At 38.3% G+C, this 26847-nt stretch overlaps 1 protein-coding gene across 3 annotated transcripts in view; it reads left to right on the forward strand.

The window, feature by feature from the left end:
* Positions 1 to 26847, forward strand: part of specc1 (sperm antigen with calponin homology and coiled-coil domains 1) — a 208956-nt gene that overhangs the window by 174700 nt on the left and 7409 nt on the right. For 2 of the 3 annotated variants that reach the window (XM_051664237.1, XM_051664260.1), the window contains 3 exons: positions 14696 to 14812; positions 15476 to 15535; positions 16379 to 16481. In XM_051664237.1, the coding sequence (XP_051520197.1) occupies positions 14696 to 14812; positions 15476 to 15535; positions 16379 to 16474 (273 nt within the window). In that variant the 3' untranslated portion in view covers positions 16475 to 16481. Of the gene's footprint in view, positions 1 to 14695; positions 14813 to 15475; positions 15536 to 16378; positions 16482 to 26847 lie in introns of those variants that run through there. The other variant, XM_051664249.1, reaches the window with a different exon arrangement.

The raw sequence follows: 26847 nt of genomic DNA on the forward strand, positions 1-26847 counted from the left end.
GATAAGTGAGCGACGTTACTATTGACACTGAGGAGTGTAGTTGTTTATTAAAATTGAAAATGACAGTGAAGCGTATACATTAATAATTTTATTTGAGTAAAGATATTAATGACAAATACCATTTAATTTATGCAGTTAGGATACGGTAAATTTTGTGAATTATTTACAATAATCAGGGCTCAACAGTGCCAGCGTTTTACTCGCATTTGCAAGTGAAAATTACTGATTGTGATGCAGAAAATTATTTGGGCGCACGGTGTGAGTAACAGCTGATCTAATGGCCAAAGTTATGAACTTATTGTTGCAGCCTACCATAATAATAATAAAGAAATACTCCCTAATGCATCTTCCCTCATATACCAAATACTTTTAAAAGAGGTTTGTTAGTTATTTTTGCATTAAAGTGTTTTTTAACTCTCACATGGCTGCAAGCGCTGTCCTCTCCCTCTCTTTTTTTCATGCGCATGTAGAGACCGAGGGAGAGATATATCACGTGAAGATGGTTTAAGCAGCGTTTCTTGCTTATTTTTTATGTGTCAAAATTTCGGACAGTGTTTTGAATAATGACAGATTAATCTCGCACTCATGCAAGATTCTGAGAAAAATAGCGAGTCAAACTAAAATGTGCGAATCCATAATATGTGCGATAACAGTAAACAGCATGTCAGCGTCCTCATCTAACTCAACGTGATAAGCAAAATCCCAAACATAAAAAAACATGAAATGTCACTAACAATAACAGCCTCTTTGCACAGCTGCGAGAGGATGACGCGCACCAAATTTATTCTGCGTCTAACGCAGATGCGCTGGCTGTTGCGATGACAAGTGCTTGTGGGTTTCTTTTCTTGGATCTTCAATTTTTCATGAAAATTCAATAACATCATAACCATGCACTGCAACACTGTAAAAACCTTTTAAAAGGGCATACCTTGTTGATGCTTTATAATCAGACCATCAAGCAGCTGCATGGATCTGCGTCAATGTGAAATAGACCAGTAGAAATGTCAGCCGCTAGAAATGTATCAAGTATCATGTCTATCACAGTTATGCAAAATCCGTGGCAATGCACGTTCCAAAAAAATAATTGAATTACAATCATCATTTCGCATTTCTTACGATCATCGATGATAGTGCTCTCTCGCGCACGGACACGAGCAAACCCATAGAGTGTGAGGAGTGAGAGCGTGCATCCATGGCAGTGATATACTGCATGTGAAGACTTACAGTATATATAAGCAGAGGGGGCTTCAGGGTAAAAGTTTGGAACCACTGCTCTGGTGCAGATTTTCATAGAAAAACAATAAAAAAAATAAAAAATAAAAAAACAGCATATATAGACGCAGAATTGCTCCTCTGTGGTAGTTTATGTCATATAAAATATATTAACATTGTATAACTTTCATGAATAACCCATTAAGCATTATTGCATTAAACAACGCATAATAGACAGTTAAAACTGAAAATACATTAATGTAGTTATGAATGTCCTGAAAGTTTGATTTGATAGATTTAAATGTTGATGAACTAGCCACTAATCTGTTAATAATTAGTCATACCTACATTATAAGTTTGATAATGGCTAATGGAAGTATAAAGTGTCATCAATATATTATTAGTTTATTAGTGGCTTAAGGAGATCTGTCAAGACTGATGTAGTTTGGTGCTGCCTGTCAGGTTAATTTAAGAAATAATAGTCTGAAAAATGTTTATCAGAGAAGACGTCCTTTGTCATGTATAAAGAATCTTTTGTTAATGAATTCTTTAGTAATTTTGAATGCATGCATGCTCTGTACATAAATGCCACACACAGCTAAGAAGGTTGTAAATAGCAGACACACACACATACACCTGAAGATACTACTACAGCATTTTTGAGTAAAGAAAGTCAAGTTGCATTTTTAGAAATGTATTGGATCTCTTAAGCCAAGTTGCTGTCTTTGTCATGTTGCTGTAATTTTGTTATTGTCTTCAGTCAATATTAAAGTGCTAAAAGAGCTATTAGTAACTTCAAAGTAAAGTAATTAGTAATAAGTAATCTGATTACTTCCCCATGAAGTAATCATTAAAGTAATTTGATTACAATTTTAGAGAAGTAATCAGTAGTGGATTACTTTTTAAAGTAACTTACCCAACACTGGTTGGGATATGCTACTGCTGAAGCCATCAGCCTGCATTATTATTAACTTCCTTTTGTGTTTAATAATGGAATTCCTGGTGAAGAACTATGCTACTCATGATCCTGCAGAGAGAAATCCACCAATCAGAGAAACACGGCAAACAAACTGCGCCAAATGAGCCTAGTAACGATGCACTGTTAACGATGCAATCGAGTTGGTCTCACATATATTTGTATATGATACATATATTTGTATATATCTGGATATTTTGCAATGAAACTTAAACATATTGTTTCCATACTTATAGTAATCTACTTTAAATCAATGGTTTTATATTTTTCCATTGTTTTGAATTCGATTACGTCATTCTCAATGCTTCATGTGTTTGTAGTCCATTCCCTCATTATAGACATTTTTGTCTGATTTTCAAATACTCTTGGCTTCAAATCAAAGTTTGTAATGTTGCGATTCACCTCAGAGATGGCTGGTTTGGTTCATGGCTTACAACTGTTTTTAAAAGGATTTTATGAAATCCCCGTTAAAAATAAATGGCAAAAATACTTGGCTGAAAAAGTGAGCGGGCACTGTTCTGCTCTATTGAAGTCAGTCACTGAAAAACTTCCCCTCAACCATATCTCTAAAATCTCATTTGTGCTTCAAATTTGGTGCCTCAAGATGTGTTGTGTAAGGTTTACAGTCACTGATGTCAAAAGCTATTAGTTCTTGTTTTGATGTGATGCATTTGAATGTTTTGAATTGAATGCAAGCACAAATAAGATTTCAGAGCTATGATGGAGAGGAAGATATTAGATATTAGAACTCCGTATAATTTTCACTTTAATTTATACATTGTTTCTACATACTAATGGTTTCTTTATCTTTGCATACTCCCCGCAAATGCATGACATTTTAGGTTGGACACTGTGAACACACCTGATAAGAAATGTCAAAACATGTCCTTCCGGCTAGTGTGTAGTCACAGATGGTGGAATTCTTTGCATGGTTCCTCCACAATGTTTCTCTGTGGATGATGTCCTTACCGAAGGCCTTCCAACATACTGGAGGAATGGCTAATGAACTTTTCTTCCTCTCTTAAACTCTGCCCCAATGACCCATCTGAGGAGGAAGCTTGTATCAGTGTCATCTTTTGAAATCTAACATTTGATTCTAAATCAAAAGATGTTTGTGAAGTGTTGGGACTCTGAGGGTTCAGTAGGGGCTGATGAGGGCTGAGCCCAAGAGGGCCGCAACTGGCCTTTTCCCCTGTTCCCAAAGTCAGACCATTTGCAGAAATAACACAAAGAAGAATGACTGCACTGGGACATACAGTACAGAAAGTGACAGGAAGTCCGGTAGAGGACAATAAGTTAGCAGTCTGGAGTGTGTGAGGTCCATCTTAACTTTTTCATTGCTGTAACAGCAATTCTCTTCCTTGTCTGTCTTCTGTATTCTGTCTCACGCTATACAACTTAAATAAATGTGGTGCTATCTTATGGAAAGAAATGACCCCTTAAACCTCTGTTTCCCTCTACCACATTTATCTTCAGAAGCAACTTAAAGACGCCATGAATTGATTTGATGACCGTCATTTTCTTTCCTGTTTATTTCCTATTGAATCAGGAAGTTGGGGCATGACAAATTGTTTGAAGACACTGACATATTGTTTTTTTTAATAGCCATCAGTCTTTAGTTTAAGACATACCACCAAACTATGATTTGCTACTTGCTATTGCTAGTTGGCAGCATGTGGTAAGCAGCATGTGGTAGGCAGCACTCTAGGCAGCATTTCATTGGACAAATATTTACATATGCACCTGCAAACAGGATGAATCATCAATACATTCACTCAATTTTGCCAGAAGAGAAACACTGTATATTTTATTTGCACATACATTTTATTGCTAAAAGTTCATTTTGTAAACTAGCGTGTACAGTAGCTCATCATGTTAATGGGATCAAAGCTAACAGACCATATGCCATATAAGAAGTCCATATACCTTTGTTCTGAATTTTTTTTACATGCTTTACAGCAATTGGAATATTACTGTATATATATATATATATATATATATATATATATATACAATACACATACAGTATTCCAAATGAACAAAAGACATGCAAGCTGTTCTTTTGTGGATATACGAGAGATGCCTGCTCAATTAATTTTTTGTAATTGTGCTCAGTAATTTAATCCACTCAATAATTGTGATTTTCAAAATGAAAATTATGTGATGGTGGTGACGTTTTTGCAAAATTATAATACATGGTTCATTCCAGTTTCCTGGTGAAATTAATTCCAGAGGCGCTATAGCAACTGTGCGTTTTATTTACTTTCACACAAATCACAAGTACGGCGGTTGATTTTGACTTTATAAACACATAATTTTTGCTATATTACTCACACACTGCTATATTATGATATTGAAACACCTTTACTATAATGCATCATTTGAAAAACTATACATTTTAACGCTTGTATGACAGACACACCTACATTTACACACTTATTCCAATGTGATTAACTTGCGCTGTAGCTTACCTGACGTAGTGTTGGACATTGGACTTGGAAGACCGTGGCTCGAAACCAGTCAAGCATGCAAGCTGACACATGAGATAAAAGTATAATAGAAGTGACACAAGAAGATGTGGTTGCTTAAAAAAATTTGCTTTTTTATGTCGTATTTCATTTTACAACACTATCAATTAGGTTTGGGTGTTGGTTTAGGGTTAGAATGTCTGTTTTGTTCACCTCTCATTTGTTTTAAGGACACTGTCGGTTAGGTTTAAGTGTTGGTTTAGGGTAGGAATGTCTGTTTTGTTCACCTTCCAATTGCTTTTATAACACTATCGGCTAGGTTTAGGTGTTATTTAGGGGTAAGGATGTCTGTTTTGTTCACCTCTCATTTGCTTTTATGACACTACCAGTTAAGTTAAGGTGTTTGTTAAGAGTAAGGATGTCTGTTTTGTTCACCTTTCAAGTGCTTTTAGGACACTGTCGGTTAGGTTTAGGTGTTATTTAAGGGTAAGGATGTCTGGTTTGTTCACCTCTCATTTGTTTTAAGGACACTGTCGGTTAGGTTTAGATGTTATTTAAGGGTAAGGATGTCTGGTTTGTTCACCTCTCATTTGTTTTAAGGACACTGTCGGTTAGGTTTAGGTGTTGGTTTAGGGTAGGAATGTCTGTTTTGTTCACCTTCCAATTGCTTTTAGAACACTATCGGTTAGGTTTAGGTGTTGTTTAGGGGTAAGGATGTCTGTTTTGTTCACCTCTCATTTGCTTTTATGACACTACCAGTTAAGTTAAGGTGTTTGTTAAGAGTAAGGATGTCTGTTTTGTTCACCTTTCAAGTGCTTTTAGGACACTGTCGGTTAGGTTTAGGTGTTATTTAAGGGTAAGGATATCTGGTTTGTTCACCTCTCATTTGTTTTAAGGACACTGTCGGTTAGGTTTAGATGTTATTTAAGGGTAAGGATGTCTGGTTTGTTCACCTCTCATTTGTTTTAAGGACACTATCGGTTAGGTTTAGGTGTTGGTTTATGGTAAGGATGTCTCTTTTGTTCACCTCTCATTTGCATTTAGAAAACTATCGGTTAGGTTTAGGTGTTGTTTAAGGGTAAAGGTGGCTGTTTTCTTCACCTCTCATTTGTTTAAAGGACACTATCACTTAGGTTTAGGTGTTGGTTTAGGGTAAGTACGTCTATATTCACCTCTCATTTGCTTTTAGGACATTATCACTTAGGTTTAGGTGTTGTTTAAGAGTAAGGATATCTGTTTTGTTCACATGTCATTTGTTTTAAGGACACTCAGTTAAGTTTAGGTGTTTGTTAAGGATAAGAATGTTTTGTCCACCTCTCATTTTATTTTAGGACACTATTGGTTAGGTTTAGGTGTTGTTTAAGGGTAAGGATGTCTGTTTTGTTCACCTCTCATTTGCTTTTAGGACACTGTTAAGTTTAGGTGTTTGTTAAGGGTAAGGATGTCTGTTTTGTCCACCTCTCATTTGTTTTAAGGACAACATAATTTAGGTTTAGGTGTTGTTTAAGGGTAAGGATGTCTGTTTTGTTCACCTCTCATTTGCTTTTATGACACTCGGTTAAGTTTAGGTGTTTGTTAAGGGTAAGAATGTCTGTTTTGTCCATCTCTCATTTGCTTTTAGGACACTGTTAAGTTTAGGTGTTTGTTAAGGGTAAAAATGTCTGTTTTGTCCACCACTCATTTGCTTTTAGAACACTTTTAAGTTTAGGTGTTTGTTTAGGGTAAGGATGTCTGTTTTGTTCACCTCTCATTTGTTTTAAGGACACTGTCGGTTAGGTTTAAGTGTTGGTTTAGGGTAGGAATGTCTGTTTTGTTCACCTTCCAGTTGCTTTTATAACACTATCGGTTAGGTTTAGGTGTAGGTTTAGGGTAAATATGTCTATGTTGTTCACCTCTCATTTGCTTTTAGGACACTATCGGTTAGGTTTAGGTATTGTTTAAGGGTCAAGGTGGCTGTTTTCTTCACCTCTCATTTGTTTAAAGGACACTATCATTTAGGTTTAGGTGTTGGTTTAGGGTAAGTACGTCTATATTCACCTCTCATTTGCTTTTAGGACATTATCACTTAGGTTTAGGTGTTGTTTAAGAGGAAGGATATCTGTTTTGTTCACATGTCATTTGTTTTAAGGACACTCAGTTAAGTTTAGGTGTTTGTTAAGGGTAAGATTGTCTGTTTTGTCCACCTCTCATTTTATTTTAGGACACTATTGGTTAGGTTTAGGTGTTGTTTAAGGGTAAGGATGTCTGTTTTGTTCACCTCTCATTTGCTTTTAGGACACTGTTAAGTTTAGGTGTTTGTTAAGGGTAAGGATGTCTGTTTTGTCCACCTCTCATTTGTTTTAAGGACACTATAATTTAGGTTTAGGTGTTGTTTAAGGGTAATGATGTCTGTTTTGTTCACCTCTCATTTGCTTTTATGACACTCGGTTAAGTTTAGGTGTTTGTTAAGGGTAAGGATGTCTGTTTTTTCCATCTCTCATTTGCTTTTAGGACACTATCGGTTAGGTTTAGGTGTTGGTTTAGGGTTAGGATGTCTGTTTTGTTCAGCCCGTTCAAGCCGCCAGCGACTTTGTGGCTTGGTGTTGCTACACTCTGCGATCTGTGTTGCTAGTGGGCATTCCTACTGTTGGTTGCTGTAATGTTACTGGAGGACTGCACATCTGGCCATAGCTTTTGAAAATTTGATCACAGATGAGACCTAATTTCGGTAAAATCAAGATATCATTACATTTTACAGATGTTTTTTTCCAATGCGACTTACAGTGCATTTATTACCGGAACAATCCTCTGGAGCAACCTGGAGTTAAGTGCTTTACTTAAGGACACAATAGTGGTGGCTGTGGGGATCAAACTGACAACCTTCTGCTTACCAGATCTGTGCTTAGCCCACTAGGCCACCACCACACCAATTTGACAAGGAATCAGTTCTCTTGTCTTTAAAAAGTTTAATTCTGCAGTATAGATTGTTTTGTAAAAACCATGCAGCAGTGTTCATTGCATTAAATAATTAACAAGATGATCAATCTATCAATATAAATCATAAACAATACGATCAATCTATCATGAATAAATGAATCAAACTCACTTGGAATGCAGACCGTTTCTGACATGATATTTCATGCATCATTGTTTTATTATATCCATGCATGTGGTTACAGACAAATGATATAGAACAGTAAAAATCCCTCACGACACCGAAAATTCTCCTCCGTCTTGCCTGCACTTGTCTCCAGCCTGCCAGGAGACAGATGATGTGAGCTCCACTGTCTTCACTCTCATTGGTGGTCGCTCGTGAATGTCGTTCATCATTTGCATAAAGCTGAAATCTTCTCAACTTGTCTCTGTTGCCAGTGGCCACATCAGCTCGTGTCGCCGGAAGTCGCTGTTCTCTCATTGAAAATTAATGAGATTGTGTCACTGTCTCGCATGATGTCGCTGGCGGTGTGAACGCGGCTTTCACCTCACATTTGTTTTAAGTACACTATCTGTTAGTTGTTGGTGTTTGTTAAGGGTAAGAATGTCTGTTTTGTCCATCTCTCATTTGCTTTTAGGACACTATCGGTTAGGTTAAGGTGTTGTTTAAGGGGAAGGATATCTTTTTTGTTTACCTCTCATTTCAGTTAGGACAACTCTTGGAGATAGATTAAAGAATTGTATTGATTATAATGACAGTGAAGTAAGCTTAGCCTTGGCGGACTAGATCTGCTTTACGAATGCTGCTGCTGTTGCTACTGCTTGACATGAGTCAATATGCTGCTGCTGTTGGCACGAAAACATGGTGCTGCTGAGGCAGAAGAGACATGCTGCTGCTACTGTACCAACATCAAGATAAAGCCCCCCAACAGCTATATTTGAAGATACCTCCCCCCCCCCAAGCAGATCAGACTGACAGACGTGGGCTGCAGTGAGGTGGATTTCATTTGCGTGTAGCTTGCCATGTATCCCTAAATGTGTTCTCAATGGGTTTATCTAGTGACCAGAAAAACTGTGTTTGAGTGACTAAAACTAAATTATTAAGATACTATGAGCAACCCATGTGCCCTGAAGAGTTTCCTAACTGAACTAATTGTCATTTCAGTTAGGACACTCGATTTAGCGTAAGGATTTAAGATGATGCAAGACTGTGGAGTAGGCTTGGTCTTGTCGATTGATCTGCTTAACGCCTGATGTTGCAGCTGCTTGACATATCAATATACAGCTGCTGTGAAGCCAATGTAAGCAAAAAAAAAAAAAAAACACACAAAAAAAAAAAACAATCCCCCCCAACAGCAGATCTGACCGCCAGACATGTGAGTTACAGTGAGGTTCATTTCAGTCACATGTAGCTAGCAGTGTAACCCTGAGTGTGTTGGTTATGTGTTTCCGATGGGTTTATCTAGTGACTTGAATGACTATGTGTAAGGGTGATTAAAACTAATTGACTTATCGGACAATGCATGCAACTGAAGACTATTACATTTCTAAAGAGCACAATGGGCCCTGCCTATAGGCAGGGTTAAGTTGATGGACTAGCATGCATGCCGATAGGACACCCCAGCAACCACCTGAGCAATAGTATAGTGATTGAATCAGACTCATAGCTTTAAGCATTCAGAATGTCTTTGCAACTGGGAATGATGTAACGTTCGTAAGCTGCTGAAGACCAGCATCCCATTTCTTTTTGGCCGAGGGAACCTTGGGTGCTGCGGTAGTTGCTGCTCCAATCCTGGAGGAGTGCTGGTGTATGCTTCTGGATCAAGTCCTTGGTTAAACATGGTTGCTTAGCTAGAGGACAACCACAAACTCCTCGTGTGTTCCCGTCGCCAAAAGGAAGAGAGGATCCGAGGCAAGGTGGAGTACCAGGACTGCAGGTATCGGGACATGGCGAGTGAAGACAAAACCTGTGTTAGTACAGGCTATGACAATTGATATACCATGGCATGTCCATTTAGGAATGCTAACAGGTAGACAGCACATTAATAGTAGTCAGGAAATCTTAGTATGAGGTATAAAGAAGGCTGAATGAAAGCATTTACATGTGGATTCTCCAGACCTTAAAACCCATAAAGCTATGAGGAAAATGAATCCTAGAGCTGTTGTGTGATCATCAAAAACACCAGACCTTGACCGATGTGCATCTAATGCAGTTACAGTAGTGAGAGAGCTAAACGTTTAGCTTTGCCTTTGGGGAATTTTTCCTTTAGCCCATTCAGGAATGTTGGATGACAGGGGGCATGGGTAGCTCAGCGAGTAAAGACGCTGACTACCACCCCTGGAGTTGCGAATTCGAATCCAGGGCGTGCTGAGTGACTCCAGCCAGGTCTCCTAAGCAACCAAATTAGCCCGGTTGCTAGGGAGGGTAGAGTCACATGAGGTAACCTCCTTGTGGTCGCTATAATGTGGTTCGCTCTCGGTGGGGCACATGGTGAGTTGTGCGTGGATGCCGCGGAGAATAGAGTGAAGCCTCCACATGCACTATGTCTCCGTGGTACCGCATTCAACAAGCCACGTGATTAGATGTGCGGATTGATGGTCTCAGATGCGGAGGCAACTGAGATTCGTCCACCGCCACCCAGATTGAGGCGAGTCACTACGCCACCACGAGGACTTAGAGAAATTGGGCATTCCAGACTGGGGAGAAAAAGGGGAGAGGAAAAAAAAGGAATGCTGGATGACGAATGGTCGAAACTAATGATGTTGGGATCCTTCAGTTGTAGATGGAAATGAATGCCTGTTAGGGTGGCTGAAGGGTTGGGTTGCAATTACAAGTTATAACATGTTGTTGGATGAGCATGAACAGACAAAACCAGCACAGGGGATAGGAATAGCTCAGGCAGGTCATAAGAAGAGTGTGGATTTAGCCATACCCGACCTCATATGTTGGCAGCAATATTCATGAATAAAAGATTTAGGAGGTGCCAGTGATCTTAATATTATTAACCTGATTTGGTAGATAAAGTAAAGTTTAAATATGCAGTCCAGCTAAGTTGAAACTACTATTAATATAGTGAATCAAATAGTGACCTTTATAATAATATTTACTAATGCTTGACCGTCACATAGAAGATGATCAGTTTGCCTTGCCATACCTCCCCCCACAAGACACACGATTATGATGGTGTTGAGTTCAAAACCTGACAGATTTATACCCAGGGCAAGAGAAAGGATTCAGCGGCCAGTCTGTAGACCGCTTAACCCTTGTGCATCAGTCTAAAAAAGTCCCTTAGAGGACAAAAATGTCTGCATCAAAAAACTGCCAAAAAATTATTATATATTTATTTTATTTTCCACTTTCACTGACTTAACCAACATCAGTCCTGATAATAACTACCAAATATTAATTCATTTCGGTATTTTAACCTTTAAATGCCAGTTTGTTTACATAATGCCACTGTTGTTTTTTACACAAACACACACACACAAATTTCTCAATACACACATACAAAACACACTCTGACATCCATACCAACACACCAACACAATTTTAACTGCATAATTTATTCAATTGGCCTGCAGTGCTCTATTATACAGCAAACAGAAAATAGGAAAAAAGCATGTGTTTGCTCCATAGGCAAATATGTGGAAAATGGCGCCATCTGGTAGAAAAGATTACATTTTTTAATTTTGAAGCCAGGGCTCCGGAATGAAAGCATAATATCATAGAATTCATGATTTTATGCTTTAATGTCACTGGGATCAAATATTGCCATTTTAATGGGTTTCAATGGGAACATTTTTGTCCTGAAGGTCCTGAGTGTAACTATTTTGTGTACACAGTGTATTATAGATTTATTTTAGGAACTGAGGTTGAAATTCCAAAATTACCCCAAAAATACAAACTTTTGGCAAAATGTATGCTGTTGAAACACAGCCAAAATGATTGAAAAAACAAAAATGAAAAAGACACAATTGTCTTGAAGGTCGCACAAGGGTTAGGTCTGAAAATCCAACCTGCCAAAAGAGAGCTGCATCTGTTAATTGGGGGAGGTAGTAGGCTAATCAAATTAGTCATATAATTTTAAACCGTTCCAAACATTTAAGCAAGCCCAAATATGCCTGAATTCATGGCATGGTACAGTGAATTAGGAATCAAACACTGAAAATTGTCTAAAGTGCCTTTACAGAGCCAAGTAAGCCTGCTCTGCGCATCATCAAATCTGTGTAAAACGAAGCGTCAAGGTGTAAACTTTCTGGTTCTGTGTAAATGAAATGCAGCATCAGGGCAGCCTTAAACAGTTGTTTAACCATTTTATAAGTTATTTTCATATTTCAAGGTTAACTTCATAATTCATATTCTATATTCATAATTTAAATATTATCTTATCAACTTCTGTGTAAATGCATTTATGCCTGCTCTGATCAGATTTAAAGTCAATAAGACCAAATGCCACTTCAGATGCAGATTCTGTGCCGCCTTGGGGTATAAAGATAGTATAAACTCAGAAGGCTAGGTGAGACTTTAGAGCCTGGTGTCACACTTCTTTTATAGACAGAATCAAACAATCCACTATGAACCAGTTTATAATCCAGATGGCACTGTAATATTTTACCTGGTGTGATTACACTAGCTGGGCTCAGGCGTACGATCAACCTGGTGTGATCTTATATACGTGCTGCTGTTACCAGCAAAGACACTAAAGCGGTTGTCATATGAATTGCTGCTTATAGTCTTTCAACGTCACAATACTTAATTTATGTACAAACATTCACATAATTACAATACTTTTAAAACCGCTACTTCTTCATATGTAATACTACAATACGTAATAGTTAGTCCACTTGAGCCTTCCATTCTGTCCGTCACTCATTCTCACCACTTTCGGGTCTGGGAAGTGGAAGGGCTAGCTGCTAGGTTTAGACCTTGTGCTTTACGAACTCAGAGTCCCATGCTGCATTGCAGTGTAAACAAACATGGGGTGGGGGGTGGTTGTGGGTGGTTGGAAATTAGATGGTTGGTGGAATTCAGGGCACCCACTTGTATGTGTGGGTGCCTCGTGCCACCCCCCCCCCCCCCACCCCTATTCTAGACTTGAATTCTAGAAATTCAGCATGTGAATCCTGTTCGAGAGTGCATAGGACGAGACCACTACACATACTGCGCTACTGTAGCCATTTCCCTGTGTATTGCGTGAGGTGAGTAGCAGCTTTATATATTTTGACAGGAGGGAAAAGCTTCTGATTGGGTGCGTAGGATGAGGTGCACCTGTTCGACCTATCAGCTGCGCCATGTAGAGTTTCCTAAGTGAACTTAATTGTCATTTGTTTTAAGGACATGATCAGTTAGGTTTAGGTGTTGTTTAAGGGTAAGGATGTCTGTTTTGTTCACCTCTCATTTGCTTTAATATTCACCTGAAAAACCTTGTCTGATTACGACGCCATTTCACTCACTTTTGGTGCCCCCTGCTGGACATTTCACTGCAGCTAAACGTGTAGTGAGGTTCATAATTTTATTTTGTAAAAATGTTGCCAAAGTCACGTAATGTTCATTAGACCAGGCTGCAGAAAAAGCAAACATGAGAATGTTACGATCCTTTTTGGGCCTTATTGTCTTTTTGTTTTCTTTCTGTCTGAACTCTTGCAGATTGGCAATGAATGGAGTGGTTTGGCTCGTTAATATTGATGGGACACACCTGTGCCTGTAATGCTGCATGGCATTTAAGTGGCTTTCTCCCAGTCTTCACTCTCTCCTCTTCCCAATTCAGACATGTTTTTTGTTTTTTGTTTTTTTTGTTTCTTTTGTTTTTGTTATAATTCATTTTATGTAAGCATTTTCCTTTAATAAATATATTTTTTATAAGAATTTAACCCACGTGTGGCTTATGAGCCAGTCGTGACAAAGAAATTGAAAAACACAATTTCTGAAGCAAATTTTGTGATGCCTCTATGACACTTTCATCTCATGTGATCTTCAGGACTCATACCCCAGTCCTTTGCATCACAAGTGAAAAGCTTTATCATTTGAGCTACTGCTTAATTGGATTACACTTGAACAAGCTTGTAAATGTAGTTGGTTAAGTAATGCAAACGTTAAAATTATTGCCAGGCAAGTCATGCAAGCAGCTGGTGGGAAGATTAGCAGCTGTACATCATCGCACCATTAACTAGGTAACTCCTAGCCAATCACATGTAAGCTAATGCTTTATAAGTCTGCTCACATTCTATCACATTGCTGTTTTAGTTGTGCTAACGCGGCAACCTCCATCACCCCACCACCACCAGTCAAGTCCCGTCCTGCACGGGTGTAGTCTCCTCGCCTCTGCATCCTATCTCCGGCAGGATATGACGGTTCCGAGTACAACTTCTTCGGACCGCCAGACGGGGCTTACGCCAAAGAGAGACATTACATTTTCTATTTTATATTCATCAAATAAATGTCATCTTGAATTTCACTCAAGTCTGCAAGTCTTCCTGATAGAAATGCCCTATAGTGAAAGTGTTTTGATGTCATAAGATAGCATTGATTGAGGGCAAATGTTTATGAACTGACAATTTGCCATTTTACTCCTGAGTTGTATGAAAATGAATAGAAGTTAGTGTTGTTTTAGCGCCTCTAGTGTTTATTTCACCAGGAAAATGCCATGATACATACAACGACTCAAATCATTTTGCAAAAATGTAGGTATAGTAATGTGATTCTATGAGACCAGGTTGGTCATGAAACTCTTATGGTGCTTTCACTTGTCTGTAGATTGATTTGTTCTGTTATTTTAATGTTTGTAAAAAAAACCTTTCTCCTTACTCCAGAAATGAGTTTCTTTTCAATCGTAGCAAACATATATAAATGAACTGTGGATATTCAGAATACGGTGCTTACTTGACACAGAATTCCGATTGATACAGGCAAATGCAAGCTGTCTTATTTGGATTTTTGGAAACCAGAAAACTGGCTTAATCAGGTTATGACAGTGTGTTTACATGAAGCATATGTAATTGGAATATGACCAAATTATGATATCTATCAGTACTTTTATGTCCATATATTGTAAATGCATTCTTGGATCCACTTTATTTTTTATTTAATGGGTTCTTGAAAAGTGTCTCTTTCACTCTCTTCTTGTAGAATATAGATGTTACGAACTTCAGCAGCAGTTGGAGTGATGGCCTGGCATTCTGTGCTCTGCTGCACACCTACCTTCCTGCACACATCCCTTACCAGGAGCTCATAAGCCAAGACAAGGTGCTCACACACAGGTCTTTAGCAGCAGTTAATTAAGTGTGTGTGTGTGTGTGTGTGTGTGTGTGTGTGTGTGTGTGTTTATGCAGGCTTGATCTGTCGCCTCGCCCTATCTTTGGTGCCCGACACATTTAGCAATCAAACATAGCGTGTTAACAGTCAAGGCTTCACCTCTACTGACCTGTCAGATGTAATGAATTACTGGCTTCTATAGATTAGTGTTGACAGAATACATAAACAGATGGCACACAGAGAGATGTGGACACAACATCCATAACAAATAAACTGCCGCTCTGCCTTCTCTGTGTGTTTATTCAATTACACACGCACACACACATATGCACACGCATAGAGCCATGGGCTTCAGTGCTGTGTGACAAATTGCAGCCATAAGTATAATAGTGATTACAGGAAGAGATGGTACATTGTGCTTTTGAATTATTCACAAAGCCTCTTTCAGTGTGTTGTGAATATCAAGGCTACTGAATGGTATGGCAGCTTCATCATTCTCTTGAGTGCTCTCAAGTGTAGCTGGAGAATTCAGAATGAATGTTTGCTTGAAAAACAGGCATTAGACAACAGTTTTCCACTACTATAAATTACATTATGATGGTCAATGTTGGTCAAGTGATCAATGCAATGCTGTATTTTTTTTCTTCCCTAAAGGGGAGAAATCTCACTCTGGCTTTCCAAGCAGCCGAAAGCATTGGCATCAAGCCCTCTCTGGTAAGTGTACAGTCGCAAACACATATTAACTTTATTTCATAATTAGTGATGCTTGTAAAGGCAATCATCACTATTATCAGTCTTACTTAGGATTAGGGATTTGGACAAACTCCTAAACCCAAGTATTAAGAATTAAACTGTGCATAACATATTCTTGGACATACCACAATTATACTTCAAATTGTGGAGCTTGCCAAGGAAAGGTGTGCTGTTACTTTTCTAAGCAATTGGACTTGCGATTTTCGCCTAGCAGACACACTCAAAAGAAAAATGGTTCTAAATAGAACCAAATAAGGGTTCTTCAGCTTGTAACAATAGCAGAATCCATTTTGGTGCTAAATAGAACCCTTTCTTAAAGGTTCCATAAAGAACCTTCATTTTAAAGTGCTATATAGAACCTTAATAGTGCTATAAAGAAAATTTTTGATGCTCTATATTTCTGCTTCTATAAAACATTATAGCCTCAATTATGGTTTTATATTAAATATAAACACAAATAAACAAATACATAAATAAAAGTATGGCATGTGTCAATTAAGTACTTTTATTTTCTATTTAAATGAAAAATTGTGGAAAAAGTAATGCTTTTACAACAATTGTTAGATGAATACATTAATAAATTATTGTGATTAAATAAATTATTGTGATTAAATAATTCCAAATGCATAAATCACTCATTAATAAAATACTGTATATATACATATTTACATTTATAAATACATCAACAAATACATAACGTGAAAGAGTCAATACATGCATATGCAAATTGAATTAGCAGACCCACATTGCTCCACACATTAAGGCTGTGACAGAAACTTGTGCATTCTTTTATCTTTTGTGTAGAGAGTATTTTTCTTTCATGCTGACAACCAATCCTTCAAGGAAGAGCAAAGTCCCATGGAAACACAAATAGATGTAACGAATGCTAAACTAAACTGAAGGCTTCATTAAAATATCTGCACAATCTTCTACGATGTCTTCATTATCCATCACTGTGTATTTTGGTGTAATTGAGTGGCAGCCCCTCTCTGCAGGTAAAGAGGTTGTGGGGTCCAACAGCGTCTGTCTGAATACAAATACACAATTAAGTTCAGAGTCAGTCTTTCAGTATATGTGGATAATGTAAGTGAGCCCTTCACAATGTAGAAATGAAAAAGTGAAATAAAGTGTGATAGGTTTTTATTTTATTTATTTTTAGACTGGGCAAAATTTTTATGCACAAACCCATGTAAATAATTGAAACCCAAAAATTCGATACAGATCACAAATTCAGTCTTTATCACGCACATGCTTAGTGGAGAAACGGAGAGAAGTACACAGCTGGACGTCATAGTGTAGCTGATTTTTAACTGTAAACCTATGACACAAAGAAATGACATTGTATTAAACAGTCACATTGTATAAATTAATGGCAAAAATAGATATAAAAAGGAAAGAGAGATAAAAAGGACTACTTAAAGCTCACATAATCTGATAGATTTAAGGCAGCCATATGCTGTTTTCAGAGCAGAAAATGAACCATACATCAGGGGTGGATAGCTGAAATTACAATAAAAGTCCAAAATCACCCCCTTTTTCAGAACATTATGTCAGTATTTTAAAGAAAATGACAAAATGACAGCTCACCTCTTGAATGTTTCTGGTAGAGATCTATAAAATAAAAAAAGACAATCTTATGGCTAGGAAACCACCAGTTACAGAAAGTTTTACATTGTAAAGGTTTAAATTAATATGGACTTGCTCAACATTTTGCAAAAACTTACCCATGTGCTGTGCTGTCTTTATCAAGCAGTGGCAGAATTGTCTGTTGTCTGATAACAGGCGAAGTTTCATTCATTGTGTGATTATTAATTAGAGGTTATAAGTACTAAAGTTGATCCATCAGTCTCATGCCCTGCAGAGAGAGAGAGAAACAGATGTCATGAGCTCTAGGTTGTATGATCATGAATTCCCTTCAATGTTATTAAATATATTTGCTAAAATAACTGGATGCAGGTTTTTGGACTATGTGGCTACATTTCTAAATCTAAAGGTTAAGAAGCTCTGAGTAAAATAACTTATAATTATTGAATGCATAGAGGACAATGTTGCAACGAGAATAATTATTTTGTGCAATTAGTCATACAAATGCTTAAAATAGTAACAGCTTGTGGAAATTTTCGCCATGTAGTTTACTGTATATTCTTCTAGGATTTTATGACGTGAATGAGCTGAGAAAATGTGACCTCCCCATCACGAACAGTTGCCATAGCAGTTACAAAAGTGTTAAAAATCATGACTTAAAATTTGGCCAACCTCTTAAAAATAGTTTTGCTCACAAACACATTTACGATAAACTGTAATCTTTAAATTCGCCACGGATATTAAAATAAGCAAATGCTCACTCCCATTTAACTGCGCTAATGGGATTTGTTATCCCTGATAACTTTCCTGGTAAAACCTGTAATGGTTAAATATATATAAAAAAAGATATCAAGGTTACCTGTGGTGACAGTCTTTGTAGCTGTCGGTTGAGCTGTCAGGACTCCAGTGCTGTGAGTGAACCAATGGCACGGTGGCTTTGAAAGAATTTATTGACAGTTATATTCAGAAACCAAATGGGCGGGAATAAAGAACCCCTAATGCCCAACGCAAAGAACCATTTCAGCACAAAAGTGTTCTTCAGGAAAATATGGTTCTAAATAGAAATGTTAATGTCAGTAAAGAACCTTTGAAGAACCATTTTTTTTCAGAGTGCGGTGTTTTGTTTGAGTCATAGTTTTATTATTTTGTCGAATATGTCCTTTAATTTGATTCACGATTTTGTAATTTAATTTTTATTCACTTTAGCCAACAAAAATAACTTATTTTAGCTAATCATAATGTTGAAAATGACAAAAATGTGTAAAACTGTAACAGACCAAACTTTAATCAAATATTCAAACATTTAAAAGAAATGTATAAACATTTATTAATTCAAACATGTATTAAACACATAAAAGATACAAATCAACTGTCCTTGTTACGAAAACCTGAGCTAAATAAACATCCTCTCACTTTCAACTGCTTTTATTTTCAGCAAACTTAACATGTGTAAATATTTGTATGAACATAAAAAGATTCAACAACTAAGACATAAACTGAACAAGTTTCACAGACATGTGACTAACAGAAATGGAATAATGGGGGGGGGGGGGGGGGTTGCAAAATCAAAAGTAACAGTCAGTATCTGGTGTGGCCACCAGCTGCATTAAGTACTGCAGTGCATCTCCTCCTCATGGACTGCACCAGATTTGCCTAGTTCTTGCTGTGAGATGTTACCCCACTCTTCCACCAAGGCACTTGCAAGTTCCCGGACATTTCTGGGGGGAATGGCCCTAGCCCTCAGCCTCCGATCCAACAGGTCCCAGACGTGCTCAATGGGATTGAGATCCGGGCTCTTCGCTGCCCATGGCAGAACACTGACATTCCTGTCTTGCAGGAAATCACGCACATAACGAGCAGTATGGCTGGTGGCATTGTCATGCTGGATGAGCCTGCAGGAAGGGTACCACATGAGGGAGGAGGATGTCTTCCCTGTAATGCACAGCGTTGAGATTGCCTGCAATGACAACAAGCTCAGTCCGATGATGCTTTGACACACAGACCGTCCACCTCCAAATTGATCCCGCTCCAGAGTACAGGCCTCGGTGTAACGCTCATTCCTTCGACAATAAACGCGAGTCCGACCATCACCCCTGGTGAGACAAAACCACGACTCGTCAGTGAAGAGCACTTTTTGCCAGTCCTGTCTAGTCCAGCGAAGGTGGGTTTGTGCCCATAGGCGACGTTGTTGCCGGTGATGTCTGGTAAGGACCTGCCTTACAACAGGCCTACAAGCCCTCAGTCCAGCCTCTCTCAGCCTATTGCAGACAGTCTGAGCACTGATGGAGGGATTGTGTGTTCCTGGTGTAACTCGGGCAGTTGTTGTTGCCATCCTGTACCTGTCCCGCAGGTGTGATATTCGGATGTACCAATCCTGTGCAGGTGTTGTTACACGTGGTTTGCCACTGCGATGACGATCAGCTGTCCTTCCTGTCTCCCTGTAGCACTGTCTTAGGCATCTCACAGTATGGACATTGCAATTTATTGCCCTGGCCACATCTGCAGTCCTCATGCCTCCATGCAGCATGCATAAGGCACGTTCACGCAGATGAGCATGGACCTTGGGCATCTTTCTTTTGGTGTTTTTCAGAGTCAGTAGAAAGGTCTCTTTAGTGTCCTAAGTTTTTATAACTGTGACCTTAATTGCCTACCGTCTGTAAGCTGTTAGTGTCTTAATGACCGTTCCACAGGTGCATGTTCATTAATTGTTTATGGTTCATTGAACAAGCATGGAAACCATTGTTTAAACCCTTTACAATAAATATCTGTAAAGTTATTTGGATTTTTACAAAATTATCTTTAAAATAGGGATGTTTCTTTTTTTGCCAAACCACTCCATTCACTGCCAATCTAATTTTTTGTCAATTATCACTCTGAAAGCATAGTGAATATACTGAAGTATTAGCTACATTTAAGAAGTTATTGTATTCTGAATTCTTCATGCTTTAGAGATTATTATTATTTTTCATGTTTTAGCTTTAGCTATGGGGACCCCCCACAAGGCATTAGGGAAAATATTTGTATTATGTTAAAGATAATAATGACAAATACCATTTAATTTATGCAGTTAGGATACGGTAAATTTTGTGAATTATTTACAATAATCAGGGCTCAACAGTGCCAGCGTTTTACTCGCATTTGCAAGTGAAAATTACTGAATGTGATGCAGAAAATTATTTGGGCGCACGGTGTGAGTAACAGCTGATCTAATGGCCAAAGTTATGAACTTATTATTGCAGCCTACCATAATAATAATAAATAAATATTCCCTAATGCATCTTCCCTCATATACCAAATACTTTTAAAAGAGATTTTAAAAGTGTTTTTTCACTCTCACATGGCTGCAAGCGCTGTCCTCTCCCACTCTTTCTTTCATGCACATGTAGAGACCAAGGGAGAGATATATCATGTGAAGATGGTTTAAGCAGTGTTTCTTGCTTGTTTTTTATGTGTCAAAATTTCGGACAGCGTTTTGAATAATGACGGATTAATCTCGCACTCACACACAAGATTCTGAGAATAATAGCGAGTCAAACTAAAATGTGCGAATCCATAATATGTGCGATAACAGTAAACAGCATGTCAGCGTCCTCATCTAACTCAACGTGATAAGCAAAATCCCAAACATAAAAAAACATGAAATGTCACTAACAATAACAGCCTCTTTGCACAGCTGCGTGAGGTTGACGCGCACCAAATTTATTCTGCGTCTAACGCAGATGCGCTGGCTGTTGCGATGACAAGTGCTTGTGGGTTTCTTTTCTTGGATCTTCAATTTTTCATGAAAATTCAATAACATCATAACCACGCACTGCAACACTGTAAAAACCTTTTAAAAGGACATACCTTGTTGATGCTTTATAACCAGACCATCAAGCAGCTGCATGGATCTGCGTCAATGTGAAATAGACCAGTAGAAATGTCAGCCGCTAGAAATGTATCAAGTATCATGTCTATCACAGTTATGCAAAATCCGTGGCAATGCATGTTCCAAAAAAATAATTGAATTACAATCATCATTTCGCATTTCTTACGATCATCGATGATAGTGCTCTCTCGCGCACGGACACGAGCAAACCCATAGAGTGTGAGGAGTGAGAGCGTGCATCCATGGCAGTGATATACTGCATGTGAAGACTTACAGTATATATAAGCAGAGGGGGCTTCAGGGTAAAAGTTTGGAACCACTGGTCTGGTGCAGATTTTCATAGAAAAACAATAAAAAAATAAAAAATAAAAAAACAGCATATATAGACGCAGAATTGCTCCTTTGTGGTAGTTTATGTCATATAAAATATATTAACATTGTTAACTTTCATGAATAACCCATTAAGCATTATTGCATTAAACAACGCATAATAGACAGCTAAAACTGAAAATACATTAATGTAGTTATGAATGTCCTGAAAGTTTTAAATGTTGATGAACTACCCACTAATCTATTAATAATTAGTCATACCTACATTATAAGTTTGATAATGGCTAATGGAAGTATAAAGTGTCATCAATATATTATTAGTTTATTAGTGGCTTAAGGAGATCTGTCAAGACTGATGTAGTTTGGTGCTGCCTGTCAGGTTAATTTAAGAAATAATAGTCTGAAAAAGGTTTATCAGAGAAGACGTCCTTTGTCATGTATAAAAAAATATTTTATAAACGAATTCTGTAGTAATTTTTAATGCATGCATGCTCTGTTGTTATACATTACCAGTTGTATCAACATGAACACCGACTGTGCCCCTAAATACCACTAAGCACAACACCCTCCAATCTGCTAAACATCTTAAAAATATCAGATTTACAAACATTCTAAATCATAAACGTCTCAAAGACATCTGATGAATGTCTTACTGACATCCGAGACATACTTATTTTCAGATAGCTTATAGACAGACGGATTGCAGATGAGCAAACAATGTTAAAAATACATCTTCCAGATGTAAACACACACATCAAATAGACGTCTGGGTGATGTATGTGTGCTATCAGGGTTAGTTATCTTCATGATATCGTCTTCATTGTCGTTGATGAAGTAAATAAAAAACTTCTGTCAGCGAAGTAATTTTTCGATGAGATCAACAATGCTGGCGACAATAAAATGGGCAAAAAAATCTCATAAATTAACACTGAAGAAGGGACCCTAATCATATCTAGGGACCAGAATATGATCACATCATGACGGCAAGTTTTTAATGGCCAAGCACCATTCACATTTTCATTAGAAAATGTAGAAATCTAAATTATTACATTAATCAGCAATAAACCAATTTGTTGGATACGGATCAGTCAGCAAGATTCCACTCATCTAAATTTTAAATAGATAAAAACAAACAAGCATCGGAGAATTAAAAGAAACATTTTCCTGAGTTAATATATCAATTACAGCAGACACATAGCAGCACCTAAATAAGCTTTCAACTTTCCGTGCGAGCAATTTGTCCACATTTAAATACACATAGTTTGCATCTGCATTATAACTGAGAAAGATGCAATGCCTATGAAATGTATAGAGCTGCAAGATCCAGTGCCTCTGGCTGTTGTCAGTGTGAGTTTAGGCTGTGTGAATTTTCCAGCCTGGAGGAAACATACAATCTAGAATACCCAGTTAAATCAGAGGAGCTTGGTAAGTGCACTATAAATTTTTGGTAAGTAAGTGTACACTGGTAAAATGTAAAATCACCAGATTTCTGTGATAGACTGAAATGAAAAACTCGAAGCCTCAGTAATTACAGGGTAGCAATGATAAAGCCTGCCTAAATCAGTCAAACTTAGACAACACAATCCTCTAATGCCATTTACATCGATGTTTAGAGGACAAAGGATATCCCGAAATGTACAAAATTGTACATTGCTGTCAACAAGTTTTACAGTAGGAAGTGAGTTTACTGTTCATCTTCTTTCAACCAGTTCAAGTTGACCTCGACACCTCTATCCTGTGCTTCCCTAGAAAAATAAATACCGGACGCTAAAGCAAAGTAGCACAGAAATCCTGCCTGCTAATGTCAATTATCACTCTGACCTGTGTCTCTGCTGTCTCTCTTACATCTAAATTAACCAGGGCTCAGCGTTAAAACAGTCTGTCAGAGTGCAACTTTCTGGTTCGCCTGCAGACAAGCAGTTAAAGGTGCTGTAAGCGATTTCAACCATTTGGCTAACTTTAAGCAGACAACCCTCTCTCTAAAACTCCACCCTCCAATATACACTATATTGCCAAAAGTATTCGCTCACCCATCCAAATAATTGAATTCAGGTGTTCCAATCACTTCCATGGCCACAGGTGTATAAAATGAAGCACCTAGGCATGCAGACTGCTTCTACAAACATTTGTGAAAGAATGGGCTGCTCTCAGGAGCTCAGTGAATTCCAGCGTGGTACTGTGATAGGATGCCACCTGTGCAACAAGTCCAGTCGTGAAATTTCCTCGCTACTAAATATTCCACAGTCAACTGTCAGTGGTATTATAACAAAGTGGAAGCGATTGGGAATGACAGCAACTCAGCCACGAAGTGGTAGGCCACGTAAAATGACAAAGTGGGGTCAGCGGATGCTGAGGCGCATAGTGCGCAGAGGTCGCCAACTTTCTGCAGAGTCAATCGCTACAGACCTCCAAAGTTCATGTGGCCTTCAGATTAGCTCAAGAACAGTGCGTAGAGAGCTTCATGGAATGGGTTTCCATGGCCGAGCAGCTGCATCCAAGCCATACATCAAGTGCAATGCAAAGCGTCGGATGCAGTGGTGTAAAGCACGCCGCCACTGGACTCTAGAGCAGTGGAGACGCGTTCTCTGGAGTGACGAATCACGCTTCTCCATCTGGCAATCTGATGGACGAGTCTGGGTTTGGCAGTTGCCAGGAGAACGGTACTTGTCTGACTGCATTGTGCCAACTGTGAAGTTTGGTGGAGAGGGGATTATGGTGTGGGGTTGTTTTTCAGGAGCTGGGCTTGGCCCCTTAGTTCCAGTGAAAGGAACTCTGAATGCTTCAGCATACCAAGAGATTTTGGACAATTCCATGCTCCCAACTTTGTGGGAACAGTTTGGGGATGGCCCCTTCCTGTTCCAACATGACTGCGCACCAGTGCACAAAGCAAGGTCCATAAAGACATGGATGAGCGAGTTTGGTGTGGAAGAACTTGACTGGCCTGCACAGAGTCCTGACCTCAACCCGATAGAGCACCTTTGGGATGAATTAGAGCGAAGACTGCGAGCCAGGCCTTCTCGTCCAACATCAGTGTCTGACCTCACAAATGCTCTTCTGGAAGAATGGTCAAAAATTCCCATAAACACACTCCTAAACCTTGTGGAAAGCCTTCCCAGAAGAGTTGAAGCTGTTATAGCTGCAAAGGGTGGGCCGACGTCATATTAAACCCTATGGATTAAGAATGGGATGTCACTTAAGTTCATATGCGTCTAAAGGCAGATGAGCGAATACTTTTGGCAATATAGTGTATCTCATCATCTATAGTACATAATATCATCAAAAGATTCCGAGAATCTGGACAAGGGCGAAAATCATTATTGGATGCCCGTGATCATCGGGCCCTCAGGTGGCACTGCATTAAAAACAGGCATGATTCTGTAATGGAAATCACTGCATGGGCTCAGAAACACCTCCAGAACTCATTGTCTGTGAACAGTTCGCTGTGCCATCCACAAATGCAGGTTAAAGCTCTATCATGCAAAGAAGCCATATGTGAACATGATCCAAAAACACCGCTGTCTTCTCTGGGCCAAAGCTCATTTAAAATGGACTGAGGCAAAGTGGAAAACTGTTCTGTGGTCAGACGAATCGAAATGTGAAATTATTTTTGGAAACCATGAACGCCGCCTCCTACGAACTAAATTGGAGAGGGACCATCCGGCTTGTTATCAGCACTCAGTTCAAAAGCCTGCATCTCTGATGGTATGGGGGTGCATTAGTGCCTATGGAATGGGCAGCTTGCACATCTGGAAAGGCAACATTAATGCTGAAATGTATAGGTTTTAGAGCAACATATGCTTCCATCCAGACAACGTCTTTTTCAGGGAAGGCCTTGCATATTTCAGCAAGACAATGCTAAACCACATACTGCATCTATTACAACAGCATGGCTTCATAGTAGAAGAGTCTGGGTGCTGAACTGGCCTGCCTGCAGTCCAGACCTTTCACCAATTGAAAACATTTGGCGCATCATGAAATGAAAAATATGACAAAGACCCAGGACTGTTGAGCAGCTAGAATCCTGTATCAGACACGAATGGGACAACATTCCACTCCCAAAACTCGAGCAACTGGTCTCCTCAGCTCCCAGACGTATACAGAATGTTGTTAAAAGAAGAGGGGATGCTACACAGTGGTAAACATGACCCTGTCCCAACTTTTTTGAGACGTGTTGCTGCCATCAAATTCAAAATTACGTACCTTATTTTTTTAGTTTAGTTTAACATTTGATATATTTTCTATGTTCTATTTTGAATAACATATGGGTTTTTGAGATTTGCAAATCATTGCATGCTGTTTTTATTTACATTTTACACATGGTCCCAACTTTTTTGGAATTGGGGTTTTACTATTAATGTCCACTTTCACTTCACATTCTTCTTCTTTTGTTTTTTGGCGGTTTGCATTTTTTGTGCATATCACCACCTATTGGTTGGGGCTGATCAAAGGTGGAGATTTGTGGTAAAAAAAAGGATTTAAATATTGATCTGTTTCTCACCCACACTTAGTATATCGCTTCTGAAGACATGAATTTAACCACTGGAGTCGTATGTATTACTTTTATGCTGCCTTTATGTGCTTTTTGAGCTTCAAAGTTCTGGTCACCATACACTTGCATTGTATTGACCATCAGAGCTGAGATATTCCTGTCAATCAGTTCTTTAAAATCTGATCTGTATAAATAAATGTGTTCAACATTGTTTCGTCATCACTTAAAAATGCTTACGGAAGTAGCATGTTTTAAAATGTTTTAGTAAGAAATACATTTAGAGAAATGTTGCTGTTTATTACAATGTATTGTAATATTTGTGGCACATACAGATATACATACAAAAGGATTCAAATAGCATTCTTCCTTCTTTTCATATAGTGAAAAACGACTTGATTAAATTTTTGCATGTTATGGTATTTTTTGGTTTTAAGCATTTTGAATAATCTTGCAACAATGGCTGTTTAGTCAAAATGATTGTTTGATGATTCTGACTGAGAAAAAACATTACACTTTCAAGCCATTCTATGGCAAATACTGTACACTGAAATATGTTAACATAAAAAAAAAATTCTTCAAGTGGTAACATCTAAAATATATTGGTTTTACTCGTCAAAGATATTATTCCTGAACATTCCTGAATCAACTTGAATACATTAGGTTACACCAGCAAAACACATTTTAAAGGTCAAATTAGTTAGAAATAGCTCCTTAAAGTAACAATTGCAGGCTACCATTTTTCCAGAGTAAATATTAAAAAAAAAATCTGCAGTATAGCCCAGCCCTATTGTTTCCAGGTAAGACCTGTGAGTCGACTTTCAATCAGTTATTATCAGAAATCTCTTGCAGGTTTACAATACAAAACATGTTTAACCACATTTGTGTGTGCATGCTGAAATCTGCACGTACCATGTCAGCATGTAGTGTGTAAACCGTGTTTGAATACAGGATAAAGACGGTGAAATGATGGTCACATTAGATAATGACTCGATCATATTACTC

The sequence above is a fragment of the Myxocyprinus asiaticus genome, chromosome 3 (genome assembly GCF_019703515.2).
Source record: "Myxocyprinus asiaticus isolate MX2 ecotype Aquarium Trade chromosome 3, UBuf_Myxa_2, whole genome shotgun sequence".
NCBI classification, from domain to species: domain Eukaryota; kingdom Metazoa; phylum Chordata; class Actinopteri; order Cypriniformes; family Catostomidae; genus Myxocyprinus; species Myxocyprinus asiaticus.